We start from the raw sequence: 17,283 nt of genomic DNA on the forward strand, positions 1-17,283 counted from the left end.
ATTTCAGTAGGATTACTTGTTCTAAAATTTCTAGTGCTTAAACACAACTCTATAAAATTTTCAATAGCATCTAACATCAAGTAATGGAGTCATACATCTCCCCCTTTCTATGGGGGTGGAGTGGGTGAGAGTTTGGGCTGATGTTGGTATGCGATTTCTTAAACCAACTTAATACAGTTCAGGGTTTTGGGTGGGGGCATAGCCTATCCAGACACTGAGGTTCAAGGGAGAAACCCAATCAAGGCCCAAGTGCACCATCGTGTCAATATGAAGATGTTTAAAATACATTTCAATGTTCTTAAATTACACTGCAATCAATCATGTAATGTGTAACTTGTGTCCAGATCAAAATTCAATACTGTGGCTGTTTGAATCTTACAGATTTTTCATAAAAAGATTCTTCATGTACAACAAGGAGTCAACTACACTATCAGTAGTTTATATTTATTAAGCAAATATGGTCACTAAAAAAAGCAACCTAGGCAAAGGGTACATACAAAAAGTTGTTTTGAGCATGGATGTAGTCATGTTTAAAGAACGTGGAATCAAAATTTCTACCCCAGCATTATATCTAGCAACCTTGAAAACCAAAAGCAAATTGATTCAAGCTAAACAAAAAAAGTGGCAACTCAGGGTTGGTTTAAATAGCCCTAATGCAAATAAACACCCAGATAGTATGCCTTTCAAAAATGCGTTAATATAGTTTTTGTATAATCTTAAAGCATGCAGAATGTTTACAATCTCAATTACTTCAATGCAAGATTTTTTTAATATACACAAACTGCGAATAACTAATTGGCCATTCAAACATACAAAAGATAGTTAAAATGGTCCATCCATTTATATATATATATATAAAATAAAAAACCTACTTGCAACAGAAACAAGAAAACTACTCCCCAACTCCTCCCACACTAAAAGGTAGTAAGATGCAAACAATTTTCTAAACTACATTTAAACAGAGGTAAAGTCAGCTGATAAGCTGCTACATTAAAGAAATCCCTTTTAAAGAATCTAACTGAACTTCAAACACCTGTTCAAGTTTTTATTAAGCCGGGACAAAACTTTACATACACATTAAGAAAAAAAAAGCACGCTTTAATACATCCAAAAAGAGGTAACGACTGCCCAGAAAACATTTCCACTGGGCAAATCACCGGTTATTTAACACTTTCAGCAAAATGGTTGCCTAAATCAGCTTATGCAGTAGATAAAGTCCACCTAAACTCAACGCATCTACAGTCATTGCTTTAAATGTGGAAATATTTATTTTAAAATGCAAAGAATTTGCAAACAGTAAGAACAGACAAAAAATTACATCTGCTATAACGAAATCTATAGTAATACAGAGTTAAGCAATTGTATTCATTTGTCCAGGCAAAAACAATTTTAAAAGCTTAGAAAGTATAAAAGTGTAAAATCTATTTAAAAAAAAAAAAAGCCAATCCTCATCTGTACAAACTGGTTACAAATGTGGTCCAGTTACTTCAAGTAAGAGTCTGATTTAAGATAACTATTCTCGACTATTAGACTAGAAAAGACCAAGCATAACCACAACAATTATATGTCCACCTAACCAAGGTGGGGGAGGGGTTGGGGGGTAATAAACAAAAATACATGAATCATACTGTATCTACACATTAAAAATCTGGAGAGGGTTATACTGTTTTGCTCAAAGGTCACATTCAAACGGACAACATTCAGTATCGACGACGTTTGTTGGGGCCAAAGTCACCCCCCTGGGGTCCACGAGGAAATCCTCCCTGGGTACCAGGCATGCTTCCTTGTCCCTCGATTTGGCCTCCCATGGCAAAGCGATCATTGGGCTGATTGTAGTATGATCCACAAGTATATTCGTCGTGGAGTCAGGTTTGTTGGAGAAACGGGAACATACCCAACAAGAAAAAGATCGGATATTAATCAGAAATTGCGCAACTTTGCTATTTTAGGCACATAAATTTGAAATAAAGTCATTTCATGTGACAGACAGATCTCCATTTTTAGGAATGAGAAGTATTTAACCTGTAGACGTCAATTTTTTTATTTTATTTATTTATTTATTTTAAACGTACTATAAACACAAATATGCTACCCTCTCAAAAAAACCCACACCTTTTATCTAATAGGAAAAATGCCTCAAAATTCAATTAAAAGACTTATGGTCTTTATTAGTTACTTTTAACAACTGCTTTGGAACAAATACATTGTATTTATGGTTGCTGCCATATTACATCTACAGTTATACAGAATAAAAAAATAAGATAGGAACAGCAGGTTTCAAATACAAAAGCAGCAATGAAGAGGTGGCAAATCTCAAGAGAATTTGCAAATACAAAGTAAGCACTGTCTGCCACTCAACTAATTAACTAAAGACAGGGTATCAACAAAAAGAACAAAATTTCCAGATAGGAAGTATTTAAAAAAAAAAAAAAAAAGGCTTTTAAAGCTTAAAAATTAAAATTTAGAAATGGCACTAAATGAAAAAAGGTTTAAAAAAAGTACCAACTTAAGTAATAATATACAACATTTTATTTGGGACAAAATAAAGGCAGTGACAGCACATTAAATGGTTGTTCCGGTTTACATTGGTGGGTACCATCCTGACTGATCATCATATGGATTCCAAACCTGCCAAGCAGCAAATGCATTCTGTTGAGTTTAGGATGATGAAGTAATCAAAGTGAGGAGAAAAAAAACAAAAAAAACAACAACAACTATGTACTGGTAATGTATTGTTTAAGAAAGCTTCATGCTACATTTCTAACAGCAAAAATGACAGCTTCTAACCGACTAGGGGAAAGAAAAAAAAAAGTTAAGTTATAGAAGAGTTTACCATTCCGGGTGTTCCCTCAGGCTTGATAGTCACAGACCCAGCCGGCACAGTGCTACTAGGCAGTGCGTTTCTGTTCATTCCCATTGTAGCTCCTTTACCATTAAAAAGAATAGATTACTTAAACACAATAGCAAAATATTTCAGCTATGCCAAATTTAAACCAGTACCCAATTTCAGTACTTCAATGCCATGGCACAGTTTACACTGACTTTGGTTTAGCACAACCATCAATAAATATTACTTAACCATAAGATGTCCTAAACAATAATGCTTGAAATCTGAGAAAATTTAATAGATTCATACTTTTCTCCCAAACACCACCTATAAACAAAATTAAACCCAATAAGGTCTAAAAACTTAAAAGTACAGAACCAAACAGTCACTGTGCCAACCTATGAAGCTGCAGCCAATCACATACCTCCCATATTCATTCTCATGTCTTGTTCACGCTGCTTGATTTAAAAAAAAAAAAAAAAAATTATTATAAAACTACCCTGGTTTACAGAATAACCTAAAAAGTTTGTTAATTAGCTAAAAGGCAACTTACAGCATCTCCAAAGTTTCCTTTGAAACCTTCCTGCTGCCGTCTCATCATCTCCTCCTGTTGCATTCTCATCTCTTCATCACGTCTTCTGCGTTCTTCTTCTTGTCGGAGTTCTAGCTGTTTACGCTTCTGCAGTTCCTGATTGTGAAGTTCTTCCATACGGCGCAATTCTTCCTGGCGCCTTAATAAATCTACAACAGTGAAGAGATTTAAAATTCCTAGCCTTCACAATGCTCCCACAAAACCCCCACACTTACCCATCCAGTCTATTCCTGTAGCACTGAGATAAGGCTTCTTTTGCACATAATCTTGTATACAATATGGACAAAAGTACTGGGATACCTGACCATTACACCAACAGGGAGTTTACGGACATTGCTGTCAAACACACTTAATATGGAGCTGGTCTCTTCCCTTTCATTTTTGCAGTTATAACAACTTCCACTCTCCTTGGCAGGCTTTCAATAAGATTAGGAATTTCTATGGGAATTTGTACCCATTCATTCAGAAGTGCATTTAGGAGGTCAAGCACTAATGTTGGAACAGAAGGCCTGCCTTGCAATCTCCATTCCAGTTCATTCCAAAGGTGTTCAATGGGGTTGAGGTCAGGTCTCTGTGCAGGCCAGTCCACACTTAACTCACTCAAGTTTGTCTTTATGAACCTTGTTTTGTACATTGCACACTGGTGCACAGTTTATACACTTGTGCACTGTATATTGATGCATAATCATGTTGGAATAGAAAAGGGACTTCTCCAAACATTTTCCACAAAGTTGGAAGCATAGCATTGTCCCAAATATCTTGGGGTATGCTGAAGCATTAAGACTGCCCTTCATGGGAAGTATGAGGCCTAGTCCAAACTCTGAAAAACAGCCCCACATTATGCCTCCTCCACCAAACCACACAGCTGGCACAATGCAGTCATGCAAGTAACATCCCAGCATACACCAAACCCACAATTGCCCATCTGACTTCTAAAACAGAGAAGCTTGATTCAGCACTCTATACAACACGTTTCCATTGCTCCACAGTCTAGTGGTGAGGTGCTTTACAGAACTCCATACGACACCTGGCATTGGACTTGGTGATGTGAGGCTTGCATGCAGCTGTTCAGCCATGGAAACCAATTATATGAAGCGCACTCCGGCACAGTTTATGCCAGTGGAAAATTAGGAACTCGTTAGTATTGAATGAGCAGAACATTGGCAACTTTTACACACCATACACCTTAGCAGTTGTTGACTCTGCTTGGGGACTTTATGTGGTCTTCCACGTTGTGATGGTTGTTGCTGTTGTTCCTAAAAGCTTCCACGTCCTATAATACCACTTACAGTTGAACGTGGAATATCAAGCAGAATAGCAGAAATGCATTTATTACCAAAGGTGGCATCCTATCACAGTACCACACTTGAAGCTCTACAGAACCACCCATTTTGCTTCACAAACGTTTGTAAATGGAAACTGCATGGCTAGGTGCTTGATTTTATACACCTGTAGCAATGGGTCTGATTGAAACACCTGAATTCAGCGGTGTCCCAATACTTTTGTCCATATACTGTAGGTTGTTACAGGTTTACAGCTTACAATGTAAACCACTCCCAGATTTAAGTACAGAAGTGAACGTGAACAAGTTAAATTTGAATATATTTGGAGGTGCACATAAAGGATATCTGCTTATCACAATCAATGCAATACAGTTTAACTTACCTTGTCTCATCATCATAACTTGATGTTCATGGCGAGCTGCTTCCATTTCTGCTTCAAGCTTTTCTTTTGCATCTTTAATGTTTCTATCAACCTGTTCAAACTGTTGTTTTTCCATTTCAATAAGAGCTTTCCATCTCATAGCATACTCATATTCAAAAGAGCCAGGCTGAGCAAATCTAGGAGGCTGTTCACGTTCCCTAAAGTTAAATTATACTGGAGTTAATCTTATTTATTTGACACACTATCTATAAGTGGCTATCAAAATTGTCAGTCTAGACTTTGGAAACTTATGGCAAAATGTACTCAAAACTGCATGTTGTTAAATTGTATTTTCAGTTTTTACACTATTACAAATAGACTTCACTAGATAACTGATTTGTTGTCCTGTTCAGGAGTACAAATAATTTAAATGCATACACTGTAGTGTTTCTTATTCCAAAATGTTTTGGATGGCAATCCAGTATTAAAATAATCACAGATAAACTTAACCACTTCAAGTGTCTTAATGCTAAAACTATTAAATGTCAAGCTGCTCCGACTAAAGTAAAAAACCTATTGGGACAATTTTTGAAGCACCTAATTGGCCAACATTCATCTTTTTCAAATATTGCACTAAAAAAGCACTGTAATTTTAGGAACTTCAGAGAGAGTACAGTTTTCTGCCTTTCCAGGGTGTAATTACAAAATATTCATGCAGTTTAAAATTCTGGTATGGAATAGTATTTAAAGCTGTTGTTAGCCTGGCTTGGGTGAAGTCTGTCACAGGGTTACAACATATACAGTCCCCTACAAAATTATTGGCACCTCTGGTAAAGAGGAATAAAAAGGGCTGTTAAAATCAGGCCACCTTTTGGTTAATTACCTTAATCTTGCACCGAGTATAAAAATACTGCAGTAAATTCTGAAAAAAAGAATTCCTCTTCCAATAATTAAAAAAACAACCACAAACATTACTGGCACCTAGATATTCTTATGAACAAAGTGTGATTGAAGCCCGTCACCATTTACATTAGATATTAAGTTGATCAAAGTGCACTGAAACTTTCTAGCAGTAACCTGCGATTCCTGTTTCACCGAGGTAGGTAGGAAGATAGATACACATATCACGACACAAGAGGCCAAATGTTCTTATTCAATCATCAATACAGGAAGGAAAATAATTCAAACTGGAGTGAAAAAGGTATGTTCACTTTCATAAACCAGGGAATGGCTATATATTTAAAAAAAGATGAAAAAAAAAATCTGAAAATGCCCATTACAGTTAGGGCAATAATTAAAAGTCAACTAGAACAGTTACCAACTTGCCTTGCAGATTTCCCAAATTTATTTTGCTCATAGGCAAAATTTAATAAAAAATATATATATATTTTTTTTTTACAAGAATCACGGTTGGAAAAAAACACAGAAAAAAGTAACAAATAAGCCAAAACATGTAATCTGTGGATTTTCCAGCAAGACAAAAGATCCAAAATACGTCTAAGCAACAAACATCAAGCTTCTGCTATGGCCATCTCAGTCTCTGGACCTAAACCCCACTGAACACCTGTGGGTGAGCTGAAGAGGAGAATGAACAAGGGACCCTGGATGATCATGAGAATTTTTCTAAGGAATGGTCTCAGATTCCATGCTCTACATTCTCCAACTTTACAAAAGGTTAAAAGACGCTGTGGGGTATTGGCAATGAAATGTTATGCAATTTATTAAATGCTACAGTGCCAATAATCATGGCACAAGTGGTTTCGTTTATCAGTTCTTGAGGAATTGTTTTACAGAATAAAATTTACTTCAAAAGATTGGATTTTTCATTTAACAAAATGAGATTAAGGTAATTCACCAAAAGTTGATTTTAATAGTAACTGTGGCGGTTACTGTATGTATATATAAATAAAAACACAACATAAACTCAACTACCATGAATCTCAGATCTTTTTAACTTACTTATGATATTGCTGGTTTTTAACAATGAGCTTCTCTGGTAGGCCTTCTTCATCATCAAACTGTTCCATAGGTTCCACAGTCACAGGCCTGGGAAACCTTTAAAAAGTATAAAGAAATGCAAAAACAATAAAATTGAAACCTGTTACTATTAATGTCAAAATGCTCAGATAGCAGTTAAGGTTGCTTACGCTGTCAACAAGTATGCTCCATCAGCACACCTATCCAGAGCCTTTCTTGCCGCAGGTTTTGCTGCAAATTCAACAATACCCTTGCCAGTTGGCCTTCCTCGATCATCTACTATTACAATGGACCTTTCAACCTGGCCAAAGATAGAGAATGCTTCTTCGAGAAGCTCATTAGATATAAACTGAGGTAGATTCTTTACTGTTAGAGCAGCTCCATGTGTTGCAAAACGCACTCGCAGCTGCCTTCCTCGGAAAGGAGTATCATCAAGCTCTGCTTTAGCTATCTCTGCCAAGGTCCTTGTTTCCTGTTCAAATATAAAAGTAAATGCAATTATACATGTGACTGCAGTTTAGCAATCAAAATACAACAGAACTCTTACAATTAGTTTTATTCTCAATATTACTGGTAAAACAATCTTCACATATTCCAAACTAAAAAAATTGGATATTACCTTTTTGATTTCAACTATAAATGTATATAAATCCAATACTACCAAATATTTGACTGTGAAATTTAGAATATTACCATACTTTGTTGAAAACCTAATGGTTATCAGGCTAAAACGGGAATCTACTGTATAAGAGCAATTTTACAAAATCAATGAAGTAAAAAAAAATTCTAACTATCCAAGATGCTTAGTAGAATTAACTAATTGTTTTTGAATTGAGAGGTCAACAACTGTGGTCTTGGGTAAAATGGGTGGGGAATTCGAACAGATCTAAAAAGCCTCAGCACAACCAATGGCTGAGAGTCCAAGTAAAAAGTTCAAAATGACCACAATTTTCCATTCTGCAAACTGCACAGTAACAAAAACACACAACAATACCGAACAATGAAATACAAAGGTGCAAGGGTATATACTAATGGATACTTAATGCTTTTTTTATACTACTTTAAAAAAAAAAAAAAAAGGTCATTCACTGCTTTCCGAAAACACCTCAACTGCCTCAATTGTTTTAGTAAAGGTTTCCTGGATGAAACAAAGATAAAAGAATTTATTAGGTTAGTAGGAGACTCCCAAACAAAACCACTGAGAAAAAAAAAATCCTTTAATTAGATTCCATGACCATAGTTTGCTACAAGAATCCTTGCTGTCACAGGTAGATTTAACACAGGTGGAATATGGATATGTGCTGCACAGACTGCAGTTTTTTTTCCCTCAGCTGTCCTCAAATACTGCTGCCAATGCCCTGTTCTTCCAAGGCTTTTCACATACTCGTCTATCTCTGACAGCCAGGTGCAACTCACACATTATCTGGGGACAAAGGCAACATCATATTCATTAACTCTTCACATCTATGATTCAAATCATAAACCAGGATTCTTAAACAGATGTGCTGGTGTCCATGAACCCAGGCTTATAGATTTTAGCAGAAACATGTCATCTTGCTGGTAAATTCTCTTCCTCTGCACCCCACTTCCATGCTCATGCACCATCTCCTTTCATGGGTGGGTGCTACCTACAATAATTCTGCAAAATAGCAATATTCTCCCCACATTATACTGCCTATAATATACACTTTAATTTCCAAAGATATACTTTTACATTTGACACATACTGGGCAAAATATTACTTTACAAAAAATTAAAATTCCGCAAAAAGCCCTTCAGTACGACAACTTTACATTCCACAGTACACAATATTAGGAAACTATCGTGTATGTAGGCTGCACAATGACTTTCACAGCATTACAGCAGACAGGCACTGCTGCAGCATGCTCCAAGCCAACTTTATCAGAAAGGAGCTCTGCTCTCAGAAAACTTACTATCCATGGTACTACTGTGCTACAAGCTAATAAAACTTAGTGTATCTTAGGAGTTGTCATGATTAACATGTTTGAGGCTTTACCAGGTATTTAAGATGTTGTTCACACATATGCAGGCATATTACTATTTCCATAAGTTGCATTAGATCTTGACTTGGACTACTGCCAGATCAGGTCTCGCAGAAACATTTAATACCAGCCTTTTCCACACATTCTAAATCCTGATATTTTCCAGTACATTTCAGGAATATCTTGTGTGCATGAAATTGGCCATAATCTATCTTTACAGAAAATAAAATTTTACCAGTGCAAAGATATATATTTTTATATAGAGATATATAGAGATAGATATATATATATATAATTACAAAAAAAAATTTAAACCTGCCTATTTACATCTTCCAGTACTACAATGATTTTGTAAGGAGTGATCAGCACTATTTGAATGAAAAAGGAAATTTAAATAGCAGTCAGTATGTACTTTTTCGCTAAACACAGGAATTTTGCTTTCATCTTGAAACAAACTCTCTCTCCAGGAGAACATCCAAATATATCATGAAGGAGTTCCTTATCCAGTTTTGTCATTTAAACTTTAAAACCATGTTTTTTCCCCGAAATACACAAACATGTATTGTGAAGAGCAAAAAAAAAAATAATCAGGCATAAAACAAACAAATACCGCAACACAAATAAGTACACTTGTACTTGTTTTAATTTTCAGCTCTATTATGCATCTTTTTATTTTTGGAACTTCCACACACAAAAACATTTTTCTTTAACCTTTTGTAAAGTACTGCCACCTACATGTATTGTTTACATTGTGCAAATGTTGCAATGCCACATGTCACTGTGATGGTAAAATGTTTACCCATCTTCCAGTTTTAAAATGAACAATAAAACCAATATCAGGAGATGGTGACAAGGTGGGTAAAAAAATGCCAGAAAGGACAGAGACGAGAAAGACCAGATAGATGTAGACAGTTTCACAGAGGTATAATTATTACGTAATACAGAGAAAGGATGTGGTGGCAATCAGTTGAGGTGTAGGAAAACTGGTTGATCTGGACATAATAGGTGAGGTGATGGGCAAAAAGGAAAATTGTTAAACTGTTAACTTCCATACCCTGCACAAGTCACCCACCCCAATCAGCTGCATAAAGTGGATGATGAAAAATTTGCTGACTTTCAGTTTTTCCAAGTTTTAAAAGTTGTTCAGGGGTTAATCAAAAGCAGCCATGGAACTTTACTAAACTTAAGAGTGGTACACTTCATTGTTATTATGTATGATGTACTTCATTACTAGGGCTCCAATACCAAACAAGAAAATACCACCCATCTACCAAAAAAGTAGAACGAAGGTTTTACAGATGTATCCCATATTATCAAATGCAAATATTAAGACAAAAAACAAAACACACACACTATGATAGACTTCTTACCAGCCTTATAAAGCCGAAGCTCCTCTCCTTATTAATGAAAATCTCAGACGGTTTTCCATACTTTGAAAACAGCTTTTCCACCTCCTCCTCAGACACACCAGGTGGCAGATTACCAACAAACAGGCGACTCCGCTGGGTGTACATTTTTTCTCCTGGCTTTCGAAAGTTTTGCAGATCAATAGTGAACCCTGACTCTGAACAAAATTATGAACAGAAAGAATTTATCAACAGTATTTAAACAGACATAAGGACAGTTTTGGCTGGTAACTGTTAAACACAGTTAAACTGACACTTCCCAAAACTGGAATGCAACTAAGGAACAAGTCTATCCAAAATAATCAAATTTAGTGGTGGCTGGATTGCTATTTTTTTATATCCAATTCATTAGTTTTAATATAATAAAATGGACCAAATCCAGCTATAGATTTTAAAGGTAAACTCCACCAAAATTGTTTTATTTTACTTCCCGTTTACTTTGTGGTGATAACTGAGAAATACTTATATTTCCATGCAAAATGGAGAGGAATGAGCTTGATATAATAAAAGCCAAACACCAGCCAATGCTAGAACATGGAAAACAATGTGATGGCCAGGCAAAAAAAAAATTAATCTAGCATTCTCTTGCATAACCCACATGTCTGTTATCCGACCATATGCTCAAAGTATGCAAAGTGCATACTTTTTTTGCTAAAATATTGTTCATTGCATACTTCTATAAAAATCTGGGCACAAACAGAAAACTAAGGCTTCACCGGACTGTCTTTTTAAACGGACAATCCTCTCATTCACTGATCGATAGTGCGGTCTTCAATTGGGGAAAAAAAAATCCCTTCCACAAGGCTTTAGGTTCCCCTTTATGATGTGCACAGAAACTATCTTTTAGAAAAATAGCAAGTGTTTTGCACATTGAGCATACAACTGGATAATGCAACACAAATAACAGTCGTCTTCTTCCTTTTTGTAAGAAAGTTTGTCGTATAGCAGTGGCGACTACTGTTTTCATTTAAAATGGAGAAAACTTGGTATAGAAACCCAGATTAAAAATGTGTACTCATCACTACAAATTCAATAAGAAAGTAATCATATTTGTGGGTGATGTTTTCCGTTTAGGATAGTTATTGATCATGTGTAAAATTGCAGGTTGGGAAAAAATGAACCTTTATTTTTTTCAGTCTTATTTTAAGCACATTACAAGTGAACATTAAGTGCAACAAAATTTCACATAGCACCCCACTTAATGTATTGAAATTACAGAATGTATCTGTTACCAATAGGCTGGTTTAGCTGACATTACTGAAGAAACATGCCAGCACATAGTAGTGTGGGATAAAGTGTCAAAGACAAGTCTCTTTCCACTTACATGTTACAGTAGTGTTGGGTGGTTTGACCAAAATTCTATATCACAGTATTTTTCAAAATTATACCGGTTTCACAGTATTTGACGGTATCGTTTCCCCCATGCATGAGTGGATGTTAACCACATTTTCCACTGCAATTACTGCAGAAGACTGGCTAAGAATAACCTATTCCACTGTCATGAACATTGTACAATATTTTAATATGCACACAAGGATTAATACAGGTCCGCATGTCCTCAAAGTAACAGTTTTCAAGGGGTGGTACTAATGAAGAGAAGGAATCACATTGCAGGACAGTTGCAGTCAAAATACAGAACCTTTTTATTGAACAAATTCTGCAAACAACTTAAGCTAAAAATGACAACATATGTTCAACCATCCAAAGAGGTATTTAGACTTAGTAAAATATTCAGAGGTGCTTGTCAAAAGTTGTATTACACTGAACAGGTCTTAGAAAAGGCATAAACAGTGAATATTTTTTGTAAACCAACTACACTTTGTTAGCAATCTCTGTCCACTGACACGTTAGTGACTTTTTAAACTGCATAATATTTAAACTAATAAACAATAAAATAGTGCAACTTCCAGTAATAATACTATTACTTCAAGCCCAGGTGCACTACACAGTATTCACCAAGAAAAAATAAAACAAGTGCAACTTGGTGAAACATTTACCAACTGAACCATCATTAAAGCAAATTACATTAATATGGACCTTGCTTCAAGCTAAGCTATATACATAAATAATAAAACTGCAACATGCAATTGTAATGCTATTTGTGATATAGCCCTACAGAAGCATATTAGGGCCACAATGAAGAAGAAGAAAAAAAAAAATCTATGTTGAGAAAAGTAGAAATGTCAGCTTTATTCTCGACATTTCCACTTTAATTTTGATGCTTACAGTATGTCGAGATTAAAGTCGACATTTCCACTTTATTCTTATTTTGTCATTAAAGTACAATGTTGTAAACTAAACTTCACCCTAAAATCAATGTTTAATTTACTACGTTTTCTCAAACCCCATCATAACACAAAGCATTTAAGGTGGTACATTAACTCAAGTGTTCCCTGACCCAGTTGTTAATCGCTACATGCTGACTTCCTCTGTACTAAAAGGAGGTGCAGGCAGGGATCGCCGCACAGAGTACATTCACTTCATGATATTCCTGCTCTCTGAAAATTTAGAATGCTAAGATAAATACTTGATATTTTCATGATGAAATGCATTAATGCAGGTATTAAACATGCATGAGATTGTTGATCCCTTGCAGTAAGGGGTCCCCAGGTGTACGTTCAGTGTAGAGAACTTTATGGCAGGTGTGATGAGGCTTAAAAAAAGTGGATATATGAATTGGTATCGCACAGGTTTAACTTAAATATTGTTTAAAATGTTGGAAACACGAACACAGAAATCAAAAAAAAAAAACCATGGGGATATATCAGATGTTCTTCCGAGTGGGCTTTCTTTATTGCATGCATGCTGTCTGACGTACCAAACCCCCAGCTCCTATCCTTTTTCTTTTTCCACATAACCAATCACCACACATTAAAACGTGTCTCTCTGTGAAATTAAAACTTGTTATAAACTTAGACCATGGAGTGTTCAGAACTTTTTAAAAAAAAAAAGTCTTCGTTATACATATTTAATTATTCCATCCATTCTGGGTTGCACCCATCCCAGCAAGCATTCTGCGCGAAGCAGGAGCAAATCCTGAACAGAGCGCCAGAACATCGCAGGGTGAATACGAGCAACACATACACTAGAAGGGTCAATATAGCATAACAAAACCCCAGATGACTTTGAAAGGAAACTGAAGCACGCCGAGTAAACCCACCAGAAAAAACATACAAATTCAAGGCAGAACACCCCCGAGACCACCTTGCTGCGAGGCAGCAGTGCAACCTCCACGCCACCGTGCCCCCACATGATTAATACATACTTTAATGCATTTCTTCATGAAAATTATATCACAAATTTATCTTACCATTCTAAACGTTCAGGGAGCAGGAATATGATGAAACTTTATTGTGTATGGCGAGCGCAGCCTGCGTCTCCTCTTAGTGCAAGAGGAAGTAAGTTTAAGAGGCACGTAATGATTAACAAGACTCGGGGAACACTTAACACAAAGCATTTAATGTGCTACATAACTTATGATGGGGTTTAAGAAAACCTAGTAAATATTCATTTTAAGATTAAGTTTAGTTTACGATGTTCTATTTTAATGACAAGTTCCGAGAATAAAGTCAGCATGACAACTTTATTCTCGTTATAAGCGTTGAGATTAAAGTGGAAATGTCGAGATAAAGTCAACATGTCATCACACTATTACACAGTATTGAAAAAAATAAAATAAGTACAACTTGGCTTACAGTATTATCCGGTAGTATAGAAACTATTCACACATTTTAACATAATGGTCCACATCCGACCTTTTAAAACCAAAGTATCTCCAGACAACAGACACGGCTCCTTTTTTCGGAAAAAGTTCTTCTATGTCATGTTCAACTTTATCGTCTGTTACAGCTTCAGTTTCGGAATGTTCTCTGTCCATTTTCACTGCTCAATACCTCCACTAACTCATGTACTCCGTTGTATACGTGATTAGCAGTGAAAAAGGTTCCTTTCTTACAGTTTCCCGCTGCGCCACGTTCTGAACGTTGTTTATGCTATTTAAACCGGTGTTGCGGTAGAAGAAAAATCCATATAAAAAAATAAACAGTTTCTGGTATGAACCGGTATACCGCCCAGCTCTATGTCACAGTATGTCCGAGAAGCTCTTAGTACCTGCTAAAAGTAGCCTTAGTTAATAAGGTACAAACTTGTATACTATTTAAACGGGAACTAGCCCAAACACTATAAAGGTTCAACACATGTCCAAGACGACTGATGTTGCCTGGAAAAGGTTTCTCACTCAACCATAGCACTCAGTCAGTCCCATTTTACTCCTGGCCTTGGCTGGCAACTCTCATACCCAAGGTTTTCTAAAAATATTAAGAGATGGATCTCTTTGGAGACCTGCTGAGGCATAGTACACTAAACCCAAGCAGTAAATTTCCACTGTTTTCAGAAATACTTTCATTTACTAACCTCAAAGGCCAAAATTGAGGATAACTCAATTTAACATCTATGTTCATTAAAAATGAAATGCCAAGAAGTCTACAAAAGGTAGAAGGCAGGTTGTTTTAATACTGTATTTATAAAATAAGGTGTAGAGACTGCCAAGGTATATGTTGGAAAGTTTGTCAATACTGCCAGACAACTTACTGTTATGACTCTGTAACACGAAGACAGCACATGTAGTAGTAAAAACAAAAAAGGCACTTATTGGTAAATTTATGTAATTACTCCAAATTATTACTCCTATCACTAACCAATAGATGCATGCTCATCAAAAAATGTATTTCTGATGGATGGAAGTCAATTTACCTGGAGCTTGCTGTTCACTGTTTTCAACATGTTGCCCATTGCTGTCTGTATTTGGTCCTGGCTTCTGATGTTGCTGATGGTGTTGATGTGGAGGTTGCTGCCTTCTTGGACCATGGTTTTGCTGGTCTGATCGAGGTCCCCGGTTTCCTTGCATTCTTTAAAAAACGAATATGAATCTTTAAATCCAAGCTGAACTGGGTATTAATTTAGCAAAAATGGACTACCACTTAGTTTGAAAACAAAATGAATAATTTCTCAAGGGGAAAAAAAAAAAGACAATGAAAAATTTGTGGTGAATTATTTTATACACTTTCACGAAAGCCTCCATTACCAAACCCGAATCATAAAGTGAAGTGCGGTGGGACAGAACCCAACTCAGCAATTCAGGCAAAGGTAGCAAGTCAACCCTGGGCGCCAATTCGATCACAGGCATGTTTTGTCACATACCATTTTTATCTTTGAGATTTAAAAAAAAAAAACAAAAAACCTAGTATTACATAATAGAACCAAACTATTTTACAATAAATGATCGATGTATACAAATGATATATACTAAAGTTGCAAAATAATGAAAATCGCTTTTCATCAATTAAACGGCGAATCAAATCATTTTAAAATTGAAAAGACGTTCAGCGTTTATTACACAGCTCAGTTACAACCCTAATGTGTTAAAAGAAATTACGTAAAACCAGACGGATATGAATCACATACGACTGACAAATTAAAGTAATATAAATACGAATGAGCCGCAAAGGATCGTAGAGAAAACGCAAGCGTCACGCCTCTTTAAAATACGTTAACAAAAGAAAAAATAAAATAGAGACGTTAAAATATACTACAGCTTAACTCAAATTAAGTGCTCACATTAATGACGCAATTATTCGATTATGGTTAATCATCATAATCATTCACCCGCTTATTCTTTTTTCATTTAACACAGGAGGCCTCCAAAGCCCGGCCTACACGACGCACATAAAATATGCATCCCGTGTCTCGGTTGCTCTCAGCCGGAGGGGCCTATTTTAATATCCTATTTTAATAGCATACAAAAAATGGATATTCTCCCAACCATTTCTTTTACAAATTTAACATGTTAACATATACTACTAGAGACCTTATAGCAAAGGAAAACGCATTAAAGCTGCACTTAAGGTCACACATTAACAGCTTCAAGATGCTCATTTTAGGAACACATTTAAATAAACATAAATGAATAAAATCTACATTTTATCATTGAGCCTGGTTACATTAATACGTATGCTAGAGAAATCATAGTAATGGAACCAAGAACAGTTAATCCCCATTGCTTATGTTTCATTCGTCCAACATACATACAAACGAGACGCCGCGGATTCACAGAACAAAGAGAACGAGGAGGCCAAAACAAAGGATTTTCCCTTTGCCTCGCGTAATGCTGAGAATTTAAAAACAGACTTTACCTTACTGGACAACAAAAACAGCAAACCTCTACGATAAAAAAATGAGAGAAGATCCCCCCGTGCAATGGAAACAGGTAACCGTTGGAATAACCGGAGACAGAAAGAAAAAAGAAGCGCGTGCCCAGTCCTTCGAGCACAACCTAACCGGCGGAAAAAGGGCAGGCTAAGAGGTTCCAATATTCGCACTTGATTGGCTAAATTTGTCCGGTTGTATTTCCTCGTCGACTATGTTATTGGACTAGGAATGTGTCATTCACATAAAGCGCGTGTGCTAATTGGCGGTGTCGGATTTTGCTGAACAAACCGGGTACGCCGCAGGAGCTTCCCGATGGGCTCATTTTAATTTGGTACGTTTACAGATTTCTTTTATATTTTTCTGCTTGCAGCTTCCGCTCTCCACCCCTTTTCACAATGAACGAAAGTTATAGGTGGAGCCAAAAAAAAAACTTGGGTTTCACGTTAGAGTGACGGTAATCCTTTTGAAATTGTTTCTGCTGTACATAATTCAAATATTTACGTGTGTTCCGTACTCCAGACTGTCTACATTTATGAAAGGTTTATTTATTGGTGTAATATGGAAGGACGCTAGTTAACGCATATGTCTTGTTTTAATGTTCATGCTTCTCATCATTTCTGAATTATA

General features: G+C 36.1%; 1 protein-coding gene across 4 annotated transcripts; it reads right to left on the reverse strand.

The window, feature by feature from the left end:
• Positions 1-428: 428 nt before the first annotated feature.
• Positions 429-16,807, reverse strand: nono (non-POU domain containing, octamer-binding). Of its 4 annotated transcripts, none has more exons than XM_039766295.1 (10): positions 16,641-16,806; positions 15,202-15,356; positions 10,414-10,607; positions 7,211-7,512; positions 7,023-7,118; positions 5,085-5,281; positions 3,381-3,568; positions 3,252-3,282; positions 2,834-2,925; positions 429-1,826 (listed from the first exon to the last, which is right to left on the reverse strand). In XM_039766295.1, exons 2-10 carry the CDS (start codon positions 15,353-15,355, stop codon positions 1,701-1,703), a joined length of 1,380 nt encoding a protein of 459 aa, XP_039622229.1. In that variant the 5' UTR covers position 15,356; positions 16,641-16,806; the 3' UTR covers positions 429-1,700. The 4 variants fall into 4 exon arrangements, with proteins under 4 accessions (XP_039622229.1, XP_039622228.1, XP_039622230.1 ...); XM_039766294.1 differs by having other exon boundaries at positions 3,252-3,285; XM_039766296.1 differs by lacking the exon at positions 429-1,826 and adding an exon at positions 2,143-2,649 and having other exon boundaries at positions 3,252-3,285; positions 16,641-16,807.
• Positions 16,808-17,283: the final 476 nt, after the last annotated feature.

The sequence above is a fragment of the Polypterus senegalus genome, chromosome 10 (assembly GCF_016835505.1).
Source record: "Polypterus senegalus isolate Bchr_013 chromosome 10, ASM1683550v1, whole genome shotgun sequence".
Taxonomy (NCBI): domain Eukaryota; kingdom Metazoa; phylum Chordata; class Cladistia; order Polypteriformes; family Polypteridae; genus Polypterus; species Polypterus senegalus.